The 22856-nt window shown below is 43.4% G+C and overlaps 1 protein-coding gene and 1 long non-coding RNA gene across 2 annotated transcripts in view; one reads left to right on the forward strand and one right to left on the reverse strand.

The window, feature by feature from the left end:
- mgat4b (alpha-1,3-mannosyl-glycoprotein 4-beta-N-acetylglucosaminyltransferase B) overlaps positions 1-22856 on the forward strand; it is a 242742-nt gene that overhangs the window by 110032 nt on the left and 109854 nt on the right. The window contains exons 2-4 of the mRNA XM_045723878.2: positions 4404-4583; positions 9823-9966; positions 14376-14509. Coding sequence (XP_045579834.1) covers positions 4404-4583; positions 9823-9966; positions 14376-14509 — 458 coding nt within the window. The remainder of the gene's footprint in view (positions 1-4403; positions 4584-9822; positions 9967-14375; positions 14510-22856) is intronic.
- Positions 1146-4511, reverse strand: LOC145858028 (uncharacterized). The gene is made up of 2 exons (XR_014378785.1): positions 4387-4511; positions 1146-1766 (listed from the first exon to the last, which is right to left on the reverse strand). It is a non-coding gene; the product is annotated as an uncharacterized LOC145858028 (long non-coding RNA).

Genomic DNA, 22856 nt, shown 5'->3' on the forward strand with positions numbered 1-22856 from the left:
GATAGAGAGGGGAAAAGGAGACCTCCGATGGAGAGGGGAAAAGGAGACCACCGATAGAGAGGGGAAAAGGAGACCTCCGATGGAGAGGGGAAAAGGAGACCTCCGATGGAGAGGGGAAAAGGAGACCTCCGATGGAGAGGGGAAAAGGAGACCTCCGATGGAGAGGGGAAAAGGAGACCTCCGATGGAGAGGGGAAAAGGAAACCACCGATGGAGAGGGGAAAAGGAGACCTCCGATGGAGAGGGGAAAAGGAGACCACCGATGGAGAGGGGAAAAGGAAACCTATTCCCCCTCAGGAGACTGAAAAGATTTGGCATGGGTCCTCAGATCCTCAGAAGGTTCTATAGCTGCACCATCGAGAGCATCCTAACTGGTTGCATCACTGCCTGGTATGGCAACTGCTCGGCCTCCAACCGCAAGGCACTACAGAGTGTAGTGCGAATGGCCCAGTACATCACTGGGGCCAAGCTTCCTGCCATCCAGGACCTCTATACCAGGCAGTGTCAGATGAAGGCCCCCACCCCCCGGTTCCTTTTTCGCCAGAGCTGAAGATCCGAATCACGTTCGGCGCATGCGTTTCTCTACCTCTACTTTACGCACGCCTTTTTGCAGTCCTCCCGTCACATCGCTCACTATCAGTCGGGAAGTTTTACCGTGAAACGTCCATGCAGCATCTGCATGCCAACCATTTGATCTCAATCAGTTTCAGGGGAGTATGCAAGAACTTATTGAGTTATATAGCCTAAAGTGTTTTGAATTAATTTGAACGATTTTTAGAGCAGATGGTGTTAACAAACTATAGCACACCTGTGTTTTGTTTCAATCAAAGCACATGCAGTTTGGGACTGTATCAACAGTGGACTAATGAAACAAATGTCAAAGGATAGTTTTTGAGTGGAATTTTCCTTTTTAAGGTCTCAAAATAGCCTAGAACCCTCAAATTCAACTCTAGACTTTGAAGCCAGTTCCACTGCTTTTTTTCCTGGTTCTGGGTCTGATTTAGACCTGGGACACCAGGTGTGTGCAATGAATTATCAGGTAGAACAACAAAAAAACAGCAGGCTCTGAACCTCGTAACAGTTGAATACCCCTGTCCTAGAACATACTGTATCATTGGTAAATGAATAAGCACACAACACAGGATGTTTAAGGAAATGTATTTGACTGTTTTATTAACAAACTGTTGTAAAACAGCTGTTGCAAGAATGTGAGAAACAGTTTTAATACAAATGTTTTGCTAATGTTGTTAACCTCGCAAACTTGAACTTATCATAAAACGGGGAGATGTAGCGGACAAATCAAATCAAATTTATTTATATAGCCCTTCGTACATCAGCTGATATCTCAAAGTGCTGTACAGAAACCCAGCCTAAAACCCCAAACAGCAAGCAATGCATGTGAAAGAAGCACAGTGGCTAGGAAAAACTCCCTAGGAAAAACTCCTTAGAAAGGCCAAAAACTTAGGAAGAAACCAAGAGAGGAACCAGGCTATGAGGGGTGGCCAGTCCTCTTCTGGCTGTGCAGGGTGGATATTATAACAGAACATGGTCAAGATGTTAAAATGTTCATAAATGACCAGCATGGTCAAATAATAATAATCATAATAGTTGTCGAGGGTGCAACAAGCACGTCCGGTGAACAGGTCAGGGTTCCATAGCCGCAGGCAGAACAGTTGAAACTGGAGCAGCAGCACGGCCAGGTGGACTGGGGACAGCAAGGAGTCATCATGCCAGGTAGTCCTGAGGCATGGTCCAAGGGCTCAGGTCCTCCGAGAGAAAGACAGAAAGAGAGAATTAGAGGGAGCATATTTAAATTCACACAGGACACCGGATAAGACAAGAGAAATACTCCAGATGTAACAGACTGACCCTAGCCCCCCGACACATAAACTACTGAAGCATAAATACTGGAGGCTGAGACAGGAGGGATCAGAAGACACAGTGGCCCCATCTGACACTGTGGCACCCACACTGGCCAGACCAGACAGTTTTTCTCTAGTGTATTTCTATTCCTTCATGACTACTGATATGTGATTGAGGTAAAAACTATTACACCTTTAAAAGTCTCCAGTGCTTCAGTCTTTCAACCGCAGACTATTTTCACACTTTGCTTTGTTTGTCGCCACTTTTACTGGGCCTTTAAGGGTAGTAATCCTTAAAACATGATGGGATAGTTCAGCGGAATTATGAATTCAGATATTTGTTTCCTTTCCTCTTAAGCAGTCTATGGACTGCTGTAACGGATCACTGCAATCCACACTTTGGTTTTGGTAGAAAAGCCACTGCGAAACAAACGCTAACGTTAGCCTTTTTCCAACCAAAAACATAACTTTACTCAGCATACAGTGTCTGAAGTTACACATCACACTAATACAACAGTGTGACTGTTTTGGATTAACATGTTCAATATATTTCCTTAAAAATACTCTGTATTATGTGCTTATTGTTTAACCATTGATATGTTCTCGACCATTTTGAGACCTTAAGGAACATTGGGTACTGCTGGAATATCTACAATCTTATGAGTCATTATTACATACTTTAAAAGTTGTTTATAAATGTGTGCGAAACTAGCTTACTAACATTTACAAATTTGGGAGTAATGATTTATAAATTATTAATAAACTATTTACTAATCCAGTGGTTCCCTAGGACCCCTGGGGGTTCTTGGGGGAAGTCATGTGGCCAAAGGCCTACTGGTAAAATGCACATGAGGGGGTACTTCAGGGGTATTCCAGGCAGAGCAAAACTCAACTGGTGCTACAGTAAGCGAAAAAGGTTGGAAACCACTATACTAATCCATTGTAAATGTTGTATTACTAGGTGTTATTATAAAGTGCTTCCCTTGTTGGGTTTCTGTTAAGCTTTATTCCAGATGCTGTCAGTAGATATTGCATTGTCCTTGTGCCTTTTCACCTTTCTACCTTTCCAGTTATGCAATATTAAAAGTGCCTGCTGTCAGATGTATCCGTCTCTGTCCTGGGTTGCTTTAAGGCTAATGTTTTGTGTATCAGGGCTAGGTGCTATCAGGGATTACACCGGGATTTGGGTTCAGATAGCATTAGTGAAACAGGAGTCCCATGTTGTTTCCTGGGATTTAGCTTTTTTCCGAACTCGCTCCCACCTGCTTCGATGTGACGCGATGTCCAGAACTGTGTGTGTGCGCCCTTATGCAACTGTGTGTGTGTGTGTGTGTGTGTGTGTGTGTGTCCATTCCAAGGTGTGTATGTGCATGTATTTTTTTCCCCTCTGTAGAGCTTAGAGAACTCTGTAATAAAAAGCGCTGTACAAATAAAATGTATTTTTATGTTCCGCACTGTGTATCCATGCGTTGGCATGTGCATAGCCTACAATGTGTGTGAAATCCAGGGACAGTGTTTTTTTTTTCTCTTTTACTGGAGAGCAGTGGGAAGAGGAAGAAGGAAAAGAAAGAAAGGAGGAATGGAGGTGGGGAGGAATATCAGTCAGAGCATCTTAGAGAGGGGTCAGTGACCTGGAAATACCTGCACTCTGTCCCAAATGGGCGGCAGATAGCCTAGCGGTTAGAGTGTTGGGCCAGTGACTGAAAGGTTGCTGGTTTGAATCCCTGAGCCAAATAGGGGGGAAAATCTGTACATGTTCCCTTGAGCAAGGCACTGGTCAAATATAGTGCACTATGTAGGGAACAGGGGGCTATTTGGGATTCAGCTCTGGCCCGTCCCTTGCAGATTTATAACACGCAGAGAAATGACTCTGTTGTTCCCAGACTATCCCTACGACATACATGTACGTCCATAGTAGTTGGCAAAACGGCACAAACAGATCTGGGACCAGGCTACTGTCGATTTCGTCCAACAATCTATGGGTTAAGTGGGGTGATTCGTCCACTAGGGTCGATGCATATCAGTCCACAGCATAGTGCCTATTGATCAAGCTGTTAAGAGGGGTAATGACTTGAAAAGTGCTCCACGCAGACCACGGTAAATCACTCCTTTTAAATGCTGCATAAAGTCACCAAGGACGGACTACCTATGTGCTGTATCTGTTCTGTCTGTGTACCTCATAAAGACCATGTTAAGATGCTGTAGAGTGACATTTATGTTTATGGTGTGTAGTTGATGTGTTTGTGTTAAATTACTTTGTCATCCTGTGTCCCTCTGTAACGGTCCGCTCTTTCTTCCCTCTTGCTCTCATGTCTTCCTCTCTCTCTTCTTATTCTCTCTCTCTCCCTCTCGCCATCATTCCCTCTCCCCCTCTCAAATTAAAATTTGAACATACCTTATTGGCATGAAACGAGCAATGAATGTATTGCCCTTCAAGCAGTTGAAACCATGCAATACTATGCAAAATAGCAAATCACAGAAGAAAGTTATTAAGACTCAAGATAACTGTTAAGACTTTCACAAACCTCTCTCCTCTCTGTAGGTGATGTGGTGGACATTTACCAGCGGGAGTTTCTGGGCCTGAGGGAGCGTCTGCACTCTGCCGAGCAGGAAAACCTGAAGCGCTCCAAGGAGCTCAACCTGGTGCTGGACGAGATCAAGAGGGCCATCGCCGAGAAGCAGGCCCTCAGGGACATCAACCGCACCTGGGCCAGCCTCTCCGGTTAGACCAACAGACTGGAGGGAGGAAAAACTAGTTAGAACCAGTCTGAACTAGTCAGAACCAATTACAACCAGTCAGAATGAATCAGTCAATAAGGTTGCTAGATTTTACAACAATCAGTTACGATTTAAGTAACTGTAAAGCCACGTCTACAGTGCCTTCAGAAAGTATTCATATCCCTTGACTTATTTCACATTTTGTTGTGTTACAGCCTGAATTCAAAATGGATTCATTTGTTTTTTTTTCTCAGCCATCTACACACAATACCCCATAATGACAAAGTAAAAACATGTTTTCAGAAATTTCTGCTAATGTATTGAAAATGAAATACAGAAATATACCATTTACATAAGTATTTACATCCTTGAGTCAATACTTTGTAGAATCAGCTTTGGTGGTGATTACAGCGGTGAGTCTTTTTGGCATGTCTGTATCAGCTTTGGGGATCTTCTCCCATTCTTTGCAGATTTTCTCAAGCTTTGTTAGGTTAGATGAGGAGTGGTGGTGAGCAACAATCTTCAAGTCTTTCAACCGATTTTCAATGGGATTCAAGTCTGGGCTTTGGCTGGGCCACACAAGGACTTTCACATTCTTGTTCTGAAGCCATTCTAGAATAGCTTTGGCTGTATGCTTGGAGTCAGTGTCCTGTTGGAATGTAAATCTTTGCGCCAGACTGTTGTTTGTATTCTGAAGCAGCTTCTCATCAAGAATTTGCATGTATTTGCCTCCATTCATTGTTTGCTCTATCCTTACCAGTCTCCCAGTCCCTGCCGCTGAAATGCATCCTCATAGCATGAATCCGCCACCACCATGGTGATGGGTGATGAGCTGTGTGTGTCATGGCGCTTTGCATTCAGGCCAAAGAGTAAAATGTTTGTCTCATCAGACCACAGAATATTTAGCCTTATTATCTTAGTCTTTCACATGCCTTTTTGCAAACTCCAGGCATACTATCGTGTGCCTTTTTCTCAGGAGTGGCTTCCGTCTGGCCAGATTGGTGAAGTGCTGTAGAAACTGTTATCCTTCCCGTCTCAGCCAAGGAAATCTGTAGTTCTGTCAGTGGTTATTGGGTTCTTGATCACCTCCATGACCAAGGTCCTTCTTGCCCGGTTGCTCAGTTTGATCGAACAGCCAGCTCAAAGCAGAGTCTGGGTAATAACATATTTTTTCTGTGTATCATTGATGGAGACCACTGTACTCTTGGAAACTTTCAACACTCTAGAAATAGTTTTATACCCTTCCCCAGCTCTATATGCCTCATCACAATTCTATCTCGGAGATCTAAGGACAGTTTGTTGGACATGGTATAGTTCTTGCTCATGCACTGTCAACGGTGGGACCTTGTATAGACAGGTGTGTTTCTTTCTAAATCATATCCAAACAATTGAATTGGCCACAGGTGGACTCCAAAAGTTGTATTGACATCTTAAGGATGATCAAAGGAAATTGTATGCACCAGAGCACAATTTGGAGTGTCGTAGCAAAGGGGTGTGAATACTTATGTAGATGAGATTTCTGTATTTCATTTTCAATAAATGTTAAAACATGTTTTCACTTTGTCTTTATGGTGTGTGTGTGTGTAGATGGCTGGGGAAAAAATATATTTAATCCATTTTGAATTCAGGCTGTAACACAACAAAATGTGTCAAGGGGTATAAATACTTTCTGAAGGCACTGTATAAAAACACCATACACTGTTTTTAAACTATTGCATAATTTTACAACTCTCTGTAAGGGTGGATGGTCCAGAATATGTGGGCGCCACTATTTGGGTGAACCTCACAAGAGTATCTAACCATTCAGAAAGATGGGTTGCACTCTAAATGAACCTCTCTGTAATCATTAAGCAATGTACTGTGGGTAGTAATGATATAACTAATACATGAGAATGGAGGGCAAATTGGCTATATATATACAGTTGAAGGCAGAACTTTACATACTTAGGTTGGAGTCATTAAAACTATTTTTTCAATCATTCCACAAATTTCTTCTTAACAAACTATAGTTTTGGCAAGTCGGTTAGGACTACTTTTTTCCAATTATTTACAGACAGATTAATTCACTTGTAATTCAATGTATCACAATTCCAGTGGGTCAGAAGTTTACATTCACTAAGTTGACTGTGCCTTTAACTTCTTACATCTAGACGTTCCGCTAGCGGAACACCGCTCCAATATCCAATGATAGGGCGTGGCGCGAAATACAAACTCCTCGAAAATCCGAAAACTTCAATTTTTCAAACATATGACTATTATACACCATTTTAAAGACAAGACTCTCCTTTATCTAACCACACTGTCCGATTTCAAAAAGGCTTTACAACAAAAGAAAAACATTAGATTGTCAGGAGAGTACCCAGCCAGAAATAATCAGACACCCATTTTTCAAGCTAGCATATAATGTCACAAAAACCAAAACCACAGCTAAATGCAGCACTAACCTTTGATGATCTTCATCAGATGACACTCCTAGGACATTATGTTATACAATACATGCATGTTTTGTTCAATCAAGTTCATATTTATATCAAAAACCAGCTTTTAACATTAGCATGTGACGTTCAGAACTAGCATTCCCACCGAACACTTCCGGTGAATTTACTAAATTACTCATGATAAACGTTCACAAAAAACATAACAATTATTTAAAGAATTATAGATACAGAACTCCTTTATGCAATCGCGGTGTCCGATTTTAAAATAGCTTTTCGGTGAAAGCACATTTTGCAATATTCTGAGTAGATAGCCCGGCCATCACAGGCTAGCTATTTTGACACCCACCAAGTTTGGTACTCACCAAACTCAGATTTACTATAAGAAAAATTGGATTACCTTTGCTGTTCTTCGTCAGAATGCACTCCCAGGACTTCTACTTCAACAACAAATGTTGGTTTGGTTCCAAATAATCCATAGTTATATCCAAATAGCGGCGTTTTGTTCGTGCGTTCAAGACACTATCCGAAGGGTAACGCGCCAGCGCGTATCGTGACAAAAAATAAAAAAATATTCCATTACCGTACTTCGAAGCATGTCAAACGCTGTTTAAAATCAATTTTTATGCGATTTTTCTCGTAAAATAGCGATAATATTCCGACCGGGAGTCGTTGTTTTCGTTCAAAGACTGAAAATGTAAAATGGACTCTTCATGTGCACGCGCGCACCCATCTCATTGTTCTCAGATCGACCACTATCCAAATGCGCTACTGTTTTTCAGCCATGGACTGCAAAGTCATCATTCAACGTTCTGGCGCCTTCTGGGAGCCTATGGGAGCCTTAGAAAGTGTCACGTTACAGCAGAGATCCTCTGTTTTCAATAAAGAGGCTAAAGAAGGCCAAGAAATGGTCAGAGAGGGCACTTCCTGTTTGGAATCTTCTCAGGTTTTGGCCTGCCATATGAGTTCTGTTATACTCACAGACACCATTCAAACAGTTTTAGAAACTTTAGGGTGTTTTCTATCCAAATCAAACAATTATATGCATATTCTAGTTTCTGGGCAGGAGTAATAAACAGATTAAATCGGGTACATTTTTTATCTGGCCGTGAAAATACTGCCCCCTATCCATAACAGGTTAAACAGCTTGGAAAATTCCAGAAAATGATGTCATGGCTTTAGAAGTTTCTGATAGTCTAATTGACATCATTTGAGTCAATTGGAGGTGTACCTGTGGATGTATTTCAAGGCCTACCTTCAAACTCAGTGCCTCTTTGCTTGACATCATGGGAAAATCAAAAGAAATCAGCCAAAAATTGTGGACCTCCACAAGTCTGGTTCATCCTTGGGAGCAATTTCCAAACGCCTGAAGGTACCACGTTCATCTGTACAAACAATAGTACGCAAGTATAAACACCATGGGACCACGCAGCTTTCATACCGCTTAGGAAGGAGACGCGTTCTGTCTCCTAGAGATGAACGTACTTTGGTGCGAAAAGTGCAAATCAATCCCAGAACAACAGCAAAGGACTTTGTGAAGATGCTGGAGAAAACGGGTACAAAAGTATCTTTATCCACTGTAAAACGAGTCGTATATCGACATAACTTGAAAGGCCGCTCCGCAAGGAAGAAGCCACTGCTCCAAAACCAACATAAAAAAGCCAGACTACTGTTTGCAACTGCACATGGGGACAAAGATTGTAATTTTTGGAGAAATGTCCTCTGGTCTGATGAAACAAAAATAGTACTGTTTGGCCATAATGACCATCGTTATGTTTGGAGAAAAAAATGGGATGCTTGCAAGCCGGAGAACACCATCCCAACCGTGAAGCACGGGGGTGGCAGCATCATGTTGTGGGGGTGCTTTGCTGCAGGAGGGACTGGTGCACTTCACAAAATAGATGGCATCATGTATTACTGTATTATTGACTGTATGTTTTGTTTATTCCATATGGAACTCTGTGTTGTTGTATGTGTCGAATTGCTACGCTTTATCTTGGCCAGGTCGCAGTTGCAAATGAGAACTTGTTCTCAACCAGCCTACCTGGTTAAATAAAGGGGAAATAAAATAAATAAAATAAAAAATCATGAGGGAGGAAAGTATGTGGATATATTGAAGCAGCATCTCAAGACATCAGTCAGGAAGTTAAAGCTTGGTCACAAGTGGGTCTTCCAAATGCACAGTGACCCCAAGCATACTTCCAAAGTTGTGGCAAAATGGCTTAAGGACATCAAAGTCAAGGTATTGGAGTGGCCAGCACAAAGCCCTGACCTCAATCCTATAGAAAATTTGTGGGCAGAACTGAAAAAGCGTGTGCAAGGAAGGAGGCCTACAAACCTGACTCAGTTACACCGGCTCTGTCAGGAGGAATGGGCCAAAATTCACCCAACTTATTGTGGGAAGCTTGTGGAAGGCTACCTGAAACGTTTGACCCAAGTTAAACAATTTAAAGGCAATGCTACCAATTACTAATTGAGTTTATGCAAACTTCTGACCCACTGGGAATGTGATGAAAGAAATAAAAGCTGAAATAAATCATTCTCTCTACTATTATTCTGAAATTTCAGTAAGGATTAGGTTGAATTATATATGAATGGTATATCCAGTCAGTATGAACAGATTGCTACTCAAATATACTGTACATGAATGACCCCTTTAGTAGCATCCATTCTATTTTTTAACCACAATAATAATAATGTGTGACTTCTGATAAAACATTTTAATCTCCTTCTGACCCCTGTGTGTGTGTGTGCTCTGTGTCTGTGTGCATGCATTCTTCCGTGTGTGTGTGTGTGTGTGTGTGACAGACGAGACCAAGCTGAAGCTGTGGAATGTGACGACCAATAAGAATGTGCTCCAGCTGCCCAGTATCTTCCACCACCTGCCCCATCTCCTGGCCAAGGAGAGCAGCCTGCAGCCCGCTGTGCACGTGGGCCAGGGACGCACCGGGGGTCAGCACGCACACACACCACACACACACACACACACACACACTTAGGAGCATACTACACACACAGACAAGCACAGCCACGCATGGACGCAGACACACGCACACATTCTCTCTCTCTCTCTTTCTCTCTTTTATCTCCATCCTTTCTTACTTCCACCTCTTCCCTCCCCTCAGAACAGTAATAGTGTCTACTGTCCAGACCATTTTTTTCATCCTCAACCTCCCCTCTGGCTCTCTGCCCCACTGTGGCTGTGCCAGTAGCCCATTTAGACTTCACCCTCTGTCGGGAGCTAGCCCCCCCCTAAACCTCCACCCCCCTGGAGAGGACATCCAGACTCTCCAGACAGCCAGCTAGACTCTCAGAGGAGCTATTAGCCAGTGTGTGGGTGAGTGTGTGTGCGTGCGTGTGCTGGCACTTGTGTGTGTGTGAGAGATTTATGTTCAGGCCACTGAAACCCTTCTAAATCAATTCCTCGGACCACGTCCATGAGGGTACCTCATAGAGCACTAGCCAGGACGCTACCCCTAGCTCCCCTCTAGTAATCAGAGTATGTTTTATGGGCGTATTAAATGGAGAAGATAGCCGCTAAGGTCTGCTAATGTTAGCTGACAATGGGAGAGGAAGGAATGGTGAGGACGAGTACAGGGTACTATAATCAACTGTTGCTGCAGAAACACTGCTATTGATGTGGACTTCCTCCCTATGGGAATGGGAAGTTGGTAAAAAAAAATACCTGAATTGTAATTCAGCCTTGACAATGTATTCTTCTCTTTCTTTCCATCACTCACCACCATCATTCATTTACAGGGCATTGTATTTTTATTGTGTTGACAAGATTGTCCTTGTAAGTCATTCCACTATCCACCCCTGCCATATATACACTCCACAGCCTTTCTCTCTGTACTTTTCTCTCTCCTCATCTATTTAATCTTACCATCTCTTCTACTCGATCTTCAGAAAACAAGTTATTCTGTCTCTGTCGTGAACAATAAGGCCACACAGGAAAGTTACATTTTCAACGGAAGTGGGGTACGGAAGCAATCTTTCCCTATTGAAAAAGTTCAGCCAGGCCTGAATTCAAGCAATACCGACACACACTCTGCACATGTTGAAAAAAAAAAGTATTATAACTGGATTATAGCTCCCGTCCAAATGTTGTAAATTATATATATTCATATAATAGTCACCAGTCATCTCCAACTCAAAAGTTACTTCATCTTCAACCAGTGAATGCTAGCGATGGCTAGCTGTGTTAGCTATTCTACCAATCTGTCTTAATGAGTGTTATCATGCTAATAGCACACCCTGCACATGAAAATGTATATTTTTAAGGGATAGGCAAATCAAATAAAAAATGAAATCAAATTTTTATTGGTCACATACACATGGTTAGCAGATGTTATTGCGAGTGTAGCGAAATGCTTATGCTTCTAGATCCAACAGTATCTAACAGGTAATATCTAACAATTCCACAACAAAAGCTAATACATACAATCTAGTAAAGGAATGGGATAAGAATATATAAATATAAAATATATGGATGAGCAATGACAGAGCAGCTAAGATGCAATAGATAGTAAAGAATAGATAGTGAAGGATATGAGTAATGCGAGATATGTAAACATTCTTAAAGTGGCATTATTAAAGTGACTAGTGTTCCATTTATTAAAGTGGCCAATGACATCAAGTCTTTAGGTATGGAGCCGCCTCTCTGTGCTAGTGGTGGCTGTTTAACAATCTGATGGCCTTGAGATAGAAGCTGTTTTTCAATCTCTCTGTCCCAGCTTTGATGCACCTGTACTGACCTCGCCTTCTGGATGGAAGCAGGGTGAACTGGCAGTGGCTCAAGTGGTTATTGTCCGTGATTATCTTTTTTGCCTTCCTGTGACATCGGATGTTGTAGGTGTCCTGGAGGGCAGGTAGTTTGCCCCCGGTGATGCATTGTGCAGACCGCACCACCCTCTGGAGAGCCCTGTGGTTGTGGGCAGTGCAGTTGTCGTACCAGGCGGTGATACAGCCCGACAGTATGCTCTCAATTGTGCACCTGTAAAAGTTAGTGAGTGTTTTCGGTGACAAGCCACATTTTCTTAGCCTCCTGAACAGCGCCTTCTTCACCACACTGTCTGTGTGCGTGGACCATTTCAGTTTGTCGGTGATATGTACACTGAGGAACTTAAAACTTTCCACTTTCTCCACTGCTGTCCTGTTGATGTGGATGTGAGGGTGGTGCTCCCTTTGCTGTTTCCTGAAGTCCACGATCATCTCTTTTGTTTTGCTGACATTTAGTGAGAGGTTATTTTCCTGACACCACACTCCAAGGGCCCTCAGCTCCTCCCTGTAGGCTGTCTCGTCGGTGTTGGTAATCAAGCCTACCACTGTAGTGTCGTCTGCAAACTTGATGATTGACGTGCATGGGCAAGGGGTCGTGGTTGAACAGGGAGTACAGGAGGGGACTGAGAATGCACTCCTGAGGGGCCCCTGTGTTGAGGATCAGCGTGGCAGATGTGTTGTTGCCTACCCTTACCACCTGGGGGCGGCCCATCAGGAAGTCCAGGACCCAGTTGCACAGGGCGGGGTCGAGACCCAGGGTCTCAAGCTTAATGATGAGTTTGGACGGTACTAGGATGTTGAATGCTGAGCTGTAGTCAATGCACAGCATTCTTACATAGGTGTTCCTCTTGTCCAGATGAGATAGGGAAGTGTGCAGTGTGATGGCGATTGCATCGTCTGTTGACCTATTGGGGCGGTAAGAAAATTGGAGTGAGTCTAGTGTGGCAGGTAGGGTGGTGTTGATATGATCCTTGACTAGTCTGTCATAGCACTTCATGATGACAGAAGTGAGTGCTACGGGGTGATAGTCATTTAGTTCAGTTACCTTAGCTTTCTTGGGAACAGGAACAATGGTGGTCATTTTGAAGAATGTGGGGACAGCAGACTGGGATAGGGATTGATTGAATATGTCCGTAAACACACCAGCCAGCTGGTCTGCCCAAGCTCTGAGGATGCGGCTAGGGATGCCGTCTGGGACGGCAGCCTTGCGAGGTTTCACACGTTTAAATGTTTGACCATGACGTTTTACTGACACCGGTTTTAGTTTCTGCCTATAGGAGGGGAGCAACAAGATGGAGTCATGGTCGGATTTGCCAAAAGGAGGGCGGGGGAGCGCTTTGTATGCATCGCGGAAGTTAGAGTAGCAATGGTCGTGCGTGTTACTCGCTCATGTACTGCAATCGATATGCTGATAGATTTTAGGTAGCCTTGTCCTCAAATTCGCTTTGTTAAAATCCCCAGATACAATAAATTTAGCCTCAGGATATATGGTTTCCAGTTTGCATAAAGTCCACTGAAGTTCCTTGATGGCCGTCTTGGTATCGCTTGCGGGGGCATATACATGGCTGTGACAATAACGGAGGAGAGTTTTATTGGGAGATAATACGGTCGGCATTTGATTGTGAGTAATTCTAGGTCAGGTGAACAAAAGGACCTGAGTTCTTGTATGTTGTTACAATTACACCATAAGTTGTTAGTCATGAAACATCCCCCTCCCCCCTCTTCTTACCGGAGAGATGTTTATTCCTGTCGGCGCGATGCACTGAAAGTCCCATTGGCTGTACTGACTCCGACAGCATGTCACCAGCTAGCCATGTTTCCGTGAAACAGAGTATGTTGCAATCCCGGATATCTCTTTGGTAAGCAACTCCTGCCCTGATTTCGGCGACTTTGTTAACTAGGGACTGGACATTAGCGAGTAATATACTCGAAGGCGGTGGGTGGTGTACGCGCATCCGAAGCCTCACTAGAAAACCGCTCCGGCACCCTCTCCTCCGGCGGCGTTGTTTTGTGTCGGCCTCTGGAATTAGTTCAAATGTCCTGGGAGGTGCAGACAAACGATCTGCTTTGGGAAAGTGGTGTTCCTGGCCGTAGTGCTGGTAAGTTGACGTCTCTATGATATCCAATAGTTCTTCCCTGCAATATGTAATAACACTTAAGGGTTTCTGGGCTAACAATGTAAGAAATAATACATAAAAAAACAAAGTACTGCACAGTTTCCTAAGGACTAGAAGTGAAGCTGCCATCTCTATCTAAACCATCTTGCAGTTAGGTTATTGACAATGTCACCAATGTATGTTTTATCGGACATTTCAACAACATTCCCAGCTAATGAGAAAACAGTCATGGTATTTAATTTAAGAGAATGAACAAGACCTAGCAAGGCAACCTTGGGGCTAATTTGAATGCACGCCAATGGTGGAATTTGAGGGATTTTTCTCATCCGTACCCACGTGTCCGCAGTGAAATGTCACTCCGTAATAAGTTCTATTGACTGGCTCATTCCACACAATCTAGCATGTCGTTGGTTCTTTCTCTCCCTGTACTGACTGTGATTGGTCTGTGTGTGTGTCCGTCAGTGTCGATCGTGATGGGCGTGCCCAGTGTGAAGAGGGAGGTCCACTCCTACCTGACGGACACCCTCAGTTCTCTGATGACAGAGCTCAGTGCCGCAGAGAAGGAGGACTGCGTCATCGTGGTATTCATCGCTGAGGTGAGATACTATAGAATGAGAGTGTGTGTGTGTGTGTGTGTGTGTGTGTGTGTGTGTGTGTGTGTGTGTGTGTGTGTGTGTGTGTGTGTGTGTGTGTGTGTGTGTGTGTGTGTGTGTGTGTGTGGTCTGCTGTGTGTCCCGAACCTCTCTGATCATGGCTTTTGAAGTGAGTCCGTGAACTCTTTATGCGTGAATGCGCGTGAGTGTGTGTATGGGTCCGCTTGTGAGTGTATATGTACTGTGTCTATAAAAGGTCAGTGATCTGAAGAGCTAATGAGTGATGCTACCCCAGGCTACTGCCACTAGCACACACATCCCCTACTGCTCCGCTAATAGCCTAGACGCTATCCATTGCTAACTTGTCTGACCCATATTAACTCCCTAAGGTCAATGTCCGCCTATGTAACATTTCCGCATCTGCAGTGAAAGGTGAGCGCTAGAGCGTTTTTTGTCAGACCATGAGACATCCTGAAAATCGGTCTTCTCACAAAATCATCTGTAGTGTCCGAATGGTTTGGCCTATTATGACCCCTCTATCGAAAGAGGAGACTCTCCGTTTTGCTCTACTACCCCCACAAGCATCTTGGGACTCGTCTAAAGTCGATACAACTTCTGTCTGTAGAGTCCGAGCAGTTTGCGTTACACACTATGACCTTTCTGTGTAAAGGTGTAATAGGACTCCCACAGGCCTCAAAACACTCATCTGAAGGTCCCCCGGGTCCCAGTTGAAACAATTTATTGAAGTACTGTATCAAATAAAATAAATTGTTATTTGTCAACCGTGAAATTCTTTACAGCCTTATTTAACAAGCCCTTTAACCAGCAATGCAGTTTGAAGAAAATAGAGTTAAGAAAATGTTTGCTGAATAATGAGGCTATATACAGGGGGGTACCGGTGCGGGGGTACAGATTAGTCGAGGTAATTTGTACATGTAGGTAGGGGTATAGTGACTATGCATAGATAATAAATAGTGAGTAGCAGCAGTGTAAAAGCAAAGGGGGGGGGGGGGGGGGGAGGTCAATGCAAATAATCTTGTACAACTTTTTGAGGATCTGGTGACCCATGCCAAATCTTCTCAGTCTCCTGAGGGGGGAAATGTGTTGTCGTGCCCTCTTCATTACTTTCTTGGTGTTTTTGGACCATGACAGTTTGTTGGTGATGTGGACACGAAGGAACTTCAAACTGTCGACCCGCTCCACTACAGCCCTGTCGATGTGAATGGTGGCAAGTTCGGCCCCCTTTTCCTTTGTATTGCTCTTGTTGAGGTAGAGATTGTTGTCCTGGCACCACAATGCCAGGTCTCTGATATCCTCCCTATAGGCTGTCTCATCGTTGACGGTGATCAGGCCTACCACTGTTGTGTCATCAGCAAACTTGATGATGGTCTTCGAGTCGTGCTTGGCCAAGTAGTTGTGGGTGAACAGGGAGCACAGGAGGGGACTAAGAACGCACTCCTGAGGGGCCCCTGTGTTGAGGATCAGCGTGGCAGATGTGTTGTTACCTACCCTTACCACCTGGGGGAGGCCTGTCAGGAAGTCCAGGACCCAGTTGCAGAGGGAGGTGTTTAGTCCCAGGGTCCTTAGCTTAGTGATGAGCTTTGTGGGCACTATGGTGTCAAACGCTGAGCTGTAGTCAATGAACAGAATTCTCACATAGGTGTTCCTTTTGTCCAGGTGGGAAAGGGCAGGGTGGAGTGCGATTGAGATTGCGTCATCTGTGGATCTGTTGGGGCGGTATGCGATTTGAAGTTGTTGTGCATTTAATTTACTTAATCTGGACTGTTATTTATCTAATCAAGCTAAATATGTTTAATTGTTACCGATTTTAAATTAATTGTTTAACTTGTGTCAAATGTTTCGGGTAACCTTCCACAAGCTTCCCGCAATAAGTTGGGTGAATTTTGGCCCATTCCTCCAGACAGCTGGTATAACTGAGTCAGGTGTGGAGGCCTCCTTGCTCGCACACGCTTTTCAGTTCTGCCCACACGTTTTCTATGGGACTGAGGTCAGGGCTTTGTGATGGCCACTCCAATACCTTGACTTTGTTGTCCTTAAGCAATTTTGCCACAACTTTGGGTCATTGCTCATTTGGAATACCCATTTGCGACCAAGCTTTAACTTCCTGACTGATGTCTTGAGATGTTGCTTCAATATATCCACATAATTTTCCTACCTCATGATGCCATCTATTTTGTGACATGCACCAGTCCCTCCTGCAGCAAAGCACCCCCACAACATGATGCTGCCACCCCGTGCTTCACGGTTGGGATGGTGTTCTTTGGCTTGAAAGCCTCCCCCTTTTTCCTCCAAACATAATGATGGTCATTATGGCCAAACAGTTATATTTTTGTTTCATCAAACCATTTCTCAAAAAATTGAGATCTTTGTCCCCATGTGCAGTTGCAAACCGTAGTCTAGCTTTTTTATGCTGGTTTTGGCTTCTTCTACGGTGGATATAGATATTTTTGTACCTGTTATCTCCAGCATCTTCACAAGGTCATTTGCTGTTGTTCTGGGATTGATTTGCACTTTTCGCACCAAAGTACGTTCATCTCTAGGAGACAGTATGCGTCTCCTTCCTGAGCGGTATGACGGCTGCATGGTCCCATGGTGTTTATACTTGTGTACTATTGTTTGTACAGATGAACGCGGTACCTTCAGGCATTATGGAAATTGCTCCCAAGGATGAACCGGACTTTTCTGAGGTCTTGGCTGATTTCTTTTGATTTTCCCATGATGTCAAGCAAAGAGGCACTGAGTTTGAAGGTAGGCCTTGAAATACATCCACAGGAACACCTCCAATTGACTCAAATGATGTTAATGAGCCTATCAGAAGCTTCTAAAGCCATGACATACTTTTCTGGAATTTTCCAAGCTGTTTAAAGGCACAGTCAACTTAGTGTATGTAAACTTCTGACCCACTGGAATTGTGATACAGTGAATTATAAGTGAAATAATCTGTCTGTAAACAATTGTTGGAAAAATTACTTGTGTCACGACTTGCCAAAACTATAGTTTGTTAACAAGAAATTTGTGGAGTGGTTGAAAAACGAGTTTTAATGACTCCAAACGAAGTGTATGTAAACTTTCGACTACAAGTTTGGGGTCACTTAGAAATGTCCTTATTTTTTAAAGAAAAGCACATTTTTTGTCTGTTGAAATAACATCAAATTGATCATAAATACAGTGTAGACATTGTTAATGTTGGTTATTCCGTTTCCTGCTACAATAGTCATATCTACATAGGCGTACAGAGGCCCATTAATGGAATATCTACATAGGTGTTCAGAGGCCCATTATCAGCAACCATCACTCCTGTGTTCCAATGGCACGTCGTTAGCTAATCCAAGTTTATCATTTTAAAAGGCTAATTGGTCATTAGAAACCCCTTTTGCAATTATGTTAGCACAGCTGAAACCTGTTGTGCTCATTTAAAGAAGCAATAAAACTGTCCTTCTTTAGACTAGTTTAGTATCTGGACCATCCACATTTGTGGGTTCGATTACAGGCTCAAAAAAGCCTGAAACAAAGACTTTCTTCTGAAACTCGTCCGTCTATTCTTGTTCTGAGAAATGGAGGCAATTCCATGTGAGAAATTGCCAATGAAAGCTTCAGAAGAAAGTTCTTTGTTTCTGGCCATTTTGAGCCTGTAATCGAACCCACAAATGCTGATGCTCCAGATACTCAACTAGTTAAAGAAGTCCAGTTTTATTGCTTTTTATTGATATTCCATTAAAAAAAGCTGCAAAAGCTGCAAAAGTCATTTACATAAACATACAAACATACATACATACATACTGTAAAAATCATTAAAAAAAAAATATAATATATATATACTTTTTTCTACAGACAAGAAAAATATGAAACAACACATGGAATCATGTAGTAACCAAAAAAGTGTTAAACCAATCAAAATATATTTTATATTTGAGATTCTTCAGTCTCCACCCTTTGTCTTGATGACAGCTTTGCACATGCTTGGCATTTTCTCAACCAGCTTCACCTGGAATGCTTTTCCAACAGTCTTGAAGAAGTTCCCACATATGCTGAAGACTTGTTGGCTGCTTTTCCATCACTCTGCTGTCCAACTTATCCCAAACCATCTCAATTGGGTTGAGGTCGGGTGATTGTGGAGGCCAGGTCATCTGATGCAGCACTCCATCACTCTCCTTCTTGGTCAAATAGCCCTTACACAGCCTGGAGGTGTATTGGGTCATTGTCCTGTTGAAAAACAAATGATAGTCCCACTAAGCGCAAACCAGATGCGATGGTGTATCGGTGTGGAATGCTGTGGTAGCCATGCTGGTTTTTGACGGTCGCCTAGGATAGGGGGCGCTACAGCGATTTCTGAAAAAAATATGTGCCCATTTTAAACGGCCTCCTACTCAAACTCAGAAGCTAGGATATGCATATAATTAATAGTTGTGGATAGAAAACACCCTAAAGTTTCTAAAACTGTTTGAATGGTATCTGAGTATAACAGAACTCATATGGCAGTCAAAACCCCGAGACAGATCGTAACAGGATGTGGAATTCTGAATTGCGGACTCAACTTCATCACTTTGCCTATAAATCACACCGTGAGCTATGGTTCATTGAGCACTTCCTATTGCTTCCACTAGATGTCCCCAGTCTTTACAAAGTGGTTTGAGTCTTCTACTGTGAAAACTGACAGAATGAGAGGCTGTTGATCTTGGTCACATGGGGGGGCCATCACCATTATGATGCCGGCGCCCCTGGCTACCCTCCCCTTTCGAAACGTTTTGAAAGACAATGCAACCGTCCCCCTTGAATATTATTGGAGCTCTGGTTGAAAAAGGCCCTAAAGATTTATGTTACACAACGTTTGACATGTTTGAACGAACTTAAATATATTTTTTTTGCATTTTGGTAAGAGAGAAGTCCCGCGGACGACGGTACATTTGGAGCAGCCTTCAGAACGCGCTAACAAGAACAAGCTATTGGGACGTAAAGGATTAACTTTTTCGAACGAAAATACATTTGTTGTGGACCTGGGATTCCTGGAAGTGCCTTCTGATGAAGATAATCAAAGGTAAGGGATTATTGACAATAGTATACAAGAGTAGATTTGATATGCGATTGTTCCAAGATGGCGCTGACCTGTAACGGTAGCCTATTTTTCTGAGTATCGCATCCCCTTTTATCGCAAAGTGTGATTACCCAGTAAAGTTATTTTTAAATCTGGCATTGCGGGTGCTTTCACGAGATGTTAATCTATAATTCTTAGAATGACAATATTACATTTTTAAAATGTTTTCGAATAGTAATTTAGTAAATTGTAGCGCTGTTTCACCGGATGCATTTGAGGGAAAATAGTTAGTCAACGTCACGCGTCGATGTAAAATGCTGTTTTTATATATAAATATGAACTTTATCTAACAAAAGAATGCATGTATTGTGTAACATGATGTCCTAGGACTGTCAAATTGGGCTCATCAGACCAAAGGACAGATTTCCACCGTTCTAGTGTCCATTGCTCGTGTTTCTTGGCCCAAGCAAGTCTCTTCTTATTATTGGTATCCTTTAGTAGTGGTTTCTTTGTAGCAATTCGACCATGAAGGCCTGATTCACGCAGTCTCCTCTGAACAGTTGATGTTGAGATGTGTCTGTTACTTGAACTCTGTGAAGCATTAATTTGGGCTGCAATTTCTGAGGCTGTTAACTCTAATGAACTTATCCTCTGCAGCAGAAGTAACTCTGAGTCTTTCTTTTCTGTGGTGGTCCTCATGAGAGCCAGTTTCATCATAGCGCTTGGTTTTTGCGAACTGTAATTTCTCTTTGCTTATTTGAGCTGTTCTTGCCATAATATGGACTTGGTCTTTTTCCAAATAGGGCTCTCTTCTGTATACCACCCGTTACAGCTTCGTGTCTTCTTGGGTATGACGTTACAAGCTTGGCACACCTGTATTTGGGAGTTTCTCCCATTCTAATATGCAGATCCTCTCAAGCTCTGTCAGGTTGAATGTGGAACGTCGCTGCACAGCTTTTTACTGTTCTCTCCAGAGATGTTCGATCAGGTTCAAGTCCGGGCTCTGGCCTGGCCACTCAAGGTCATTCAGATAATTGTTCCGAAGCCACTCCTGCATTGTCTTGGCTGTGTGCTTAGGGTCGTTGTCCTGTTGGAACGTGAACCTTCACACCAGTCTAATGTTCTGAGCGCTCTGGAGCAGGTTTTAATCAAGGATCTCTCTGTACTTTGCTCTGTTCATCGTTCCCACGATCCTGACTAGTCTCACAATCCCTGCTGCTGAAAACATCCCAACAGCATGATGCTGCCACCACCATGCTTCTCCGTAGGGATGGTGCCAGGTTTCCTCCAGACATGATGCATGGCAATCAGTCCAAAGAGTTCAATATTGGTTTCATCAGACCAGAGAATCTTGTTTCTCATGGTCTGAGAGTCCTTTATAGGTGCCCTTTGGCAAACCCTAAGCAGGCTTTTATGTGCTTTAACTGAGGTGTGGCTTCCATCTGGCCACTCTACCATAAAGGCCTGATTCGACAACTATCTCTGCAGCACTCCACCAATCAGGTCTTTATGGTAGAGTGCCCAGATGGGGCTCCCGAGTGGTACAGCGGTCTAAGACACTGCATCTCAGTGCTAGAGGAGTCATTACAGACCCTGGTTCGATTCCAGGCTGTATCACAACCGGCCGTGATTGGGAGTTCCAATAGGGCGGCGCACAATTGGCCCAGGTTTGGCCGGGGTAGGCTGTGATTGGAAATAAAAATATGTTCTTAACTGACTTTCATAGTTACATAAAGGTTAAATAAAATGTTTTAAATAAAATACAAAAATCAGGTTCTTGATCAAGGTCCTTCTCCCCGGATTGCTCAGTTTTTCCTGGCGGCCAGCTCTAGGACGAGTCATTGTGGTTCCAAACTTATTCCATTTAAGAATGATGGAGGACACTGTGTTCTTGGGGACCTTCAATGCTGCAGAAACGTTTTAGTGCTCTTGACACAATCCTGTCTCGTAGCTATACGGACAATTCCTTCGACCTCATGGCTTGGTTTTTGCTCTGACATGCACTGTCAACTGTGGGACCTTATCTAGACAGGTGTGCCTTTCCAAATCATGTCCAATATATTTTATTTACCACCGGTGGACAAGTTATAGTGTGTCAAGGATGATCAATGGAAACAGGATGCACCCGAGCTAAATTTTGAGGGTCTGAATACTTAGGTAAATAAGGTATGTTTTTTATATTTAATACATTTGTAAAAGAAATCTAAACCTGTTTTCACTTTATTATGGGGTATTGTGTGTAGATTTTTTTATATTCCATTTTAGAATAAGTCTGTAATTGGTAAATTGGGAAAAAGGGATGGGGTTGGAATACTTTGTGAATGCACTATATATATGCATGTTTATATGCAGTATATATCGATTACAGGCGCATGGGCCAACAGAGCTTGTGGGCCCCACCGCCTTATTGGGGTTGTGTGGGGTGTCCAGTACACCAGTGGGGCGGCAGGTAAGCCTAGTTATTAGAGCATTGGGCCACTAACCGAAAGGTTACTGGATCGAATCCCTGAGCTGACAAGGTAAAAATCTGTAATTCTGCCCCTGAGTAAGGCAGTTAACTCACTGTTCCCCGGGCACTGATGTTGATTAAGGCAGCGCCCCACACCTCTCTAATTCAGAGGGGTTGGGTTAAATGCGGAAGACACATTTAAGTTGAACGCATTCAGTTGTACAACTGACTAGGTATCCCCCTTTCTCCTCTCCCCTGCTTAGTGTTGCAGTGGCGAACAGGCTAGCCGCGCTGATAGGCCTGTGTTTGTTCACTGGAATCGATTGTGAAGAAACCCTAATCATGTAAAAGGGTTGTTTAAGTCCAAAGGACCCTGTGGTGATGGATGATTATGTGTGTGGGCGTGCATGTGAATGTAAGGCGTGCAACAGCATGAATAGTTCATGTGTAACCAAAATGTGTTTATTTCTGTGTGTGTGTGTGTGTGTGTGTGCGCGCCTGTGCCCCTCCCAGTGTATTGCTTTCCCCTGCTGTAATAGCATAATGTAAGGGCAGACTGACTAATGGTGTAGCTGACTGGCCAGCCGGAAAGGTCACGAGGAAGCGAGATACATATAGAACTGTGTGATTAAGCCATGCACCATGCGTCAAGTTACTATCACCAGCATTAGTCAATCACACACACAGACGCGCACCCACCACACACGGATTTTGCGTGGGTGTGTGTTAGTGCGTGCCTGTGCGTTCCTGTGTGTACGCGTGTGTGTGTGTCTCGTAGTGCCTTGTGGTATGTGTGTGTGCGTCCATGTGCGTCTCTGCATGTGTCTGTATATGTCTTGCTGCGGTGT

This window comes from Salmo salar, chromosome 09 (assembly GCF_965601325.2).
Source record: "Salmo salar chromosome 09, fSalSal1, whole genome shotgun sequence".
Taxonomy (NCBI): Eukaryota; Metazoa; Chordata; class Actinopteri; order Salmoniformes; family Salmonidae; genus Salmo; species Salmo salar.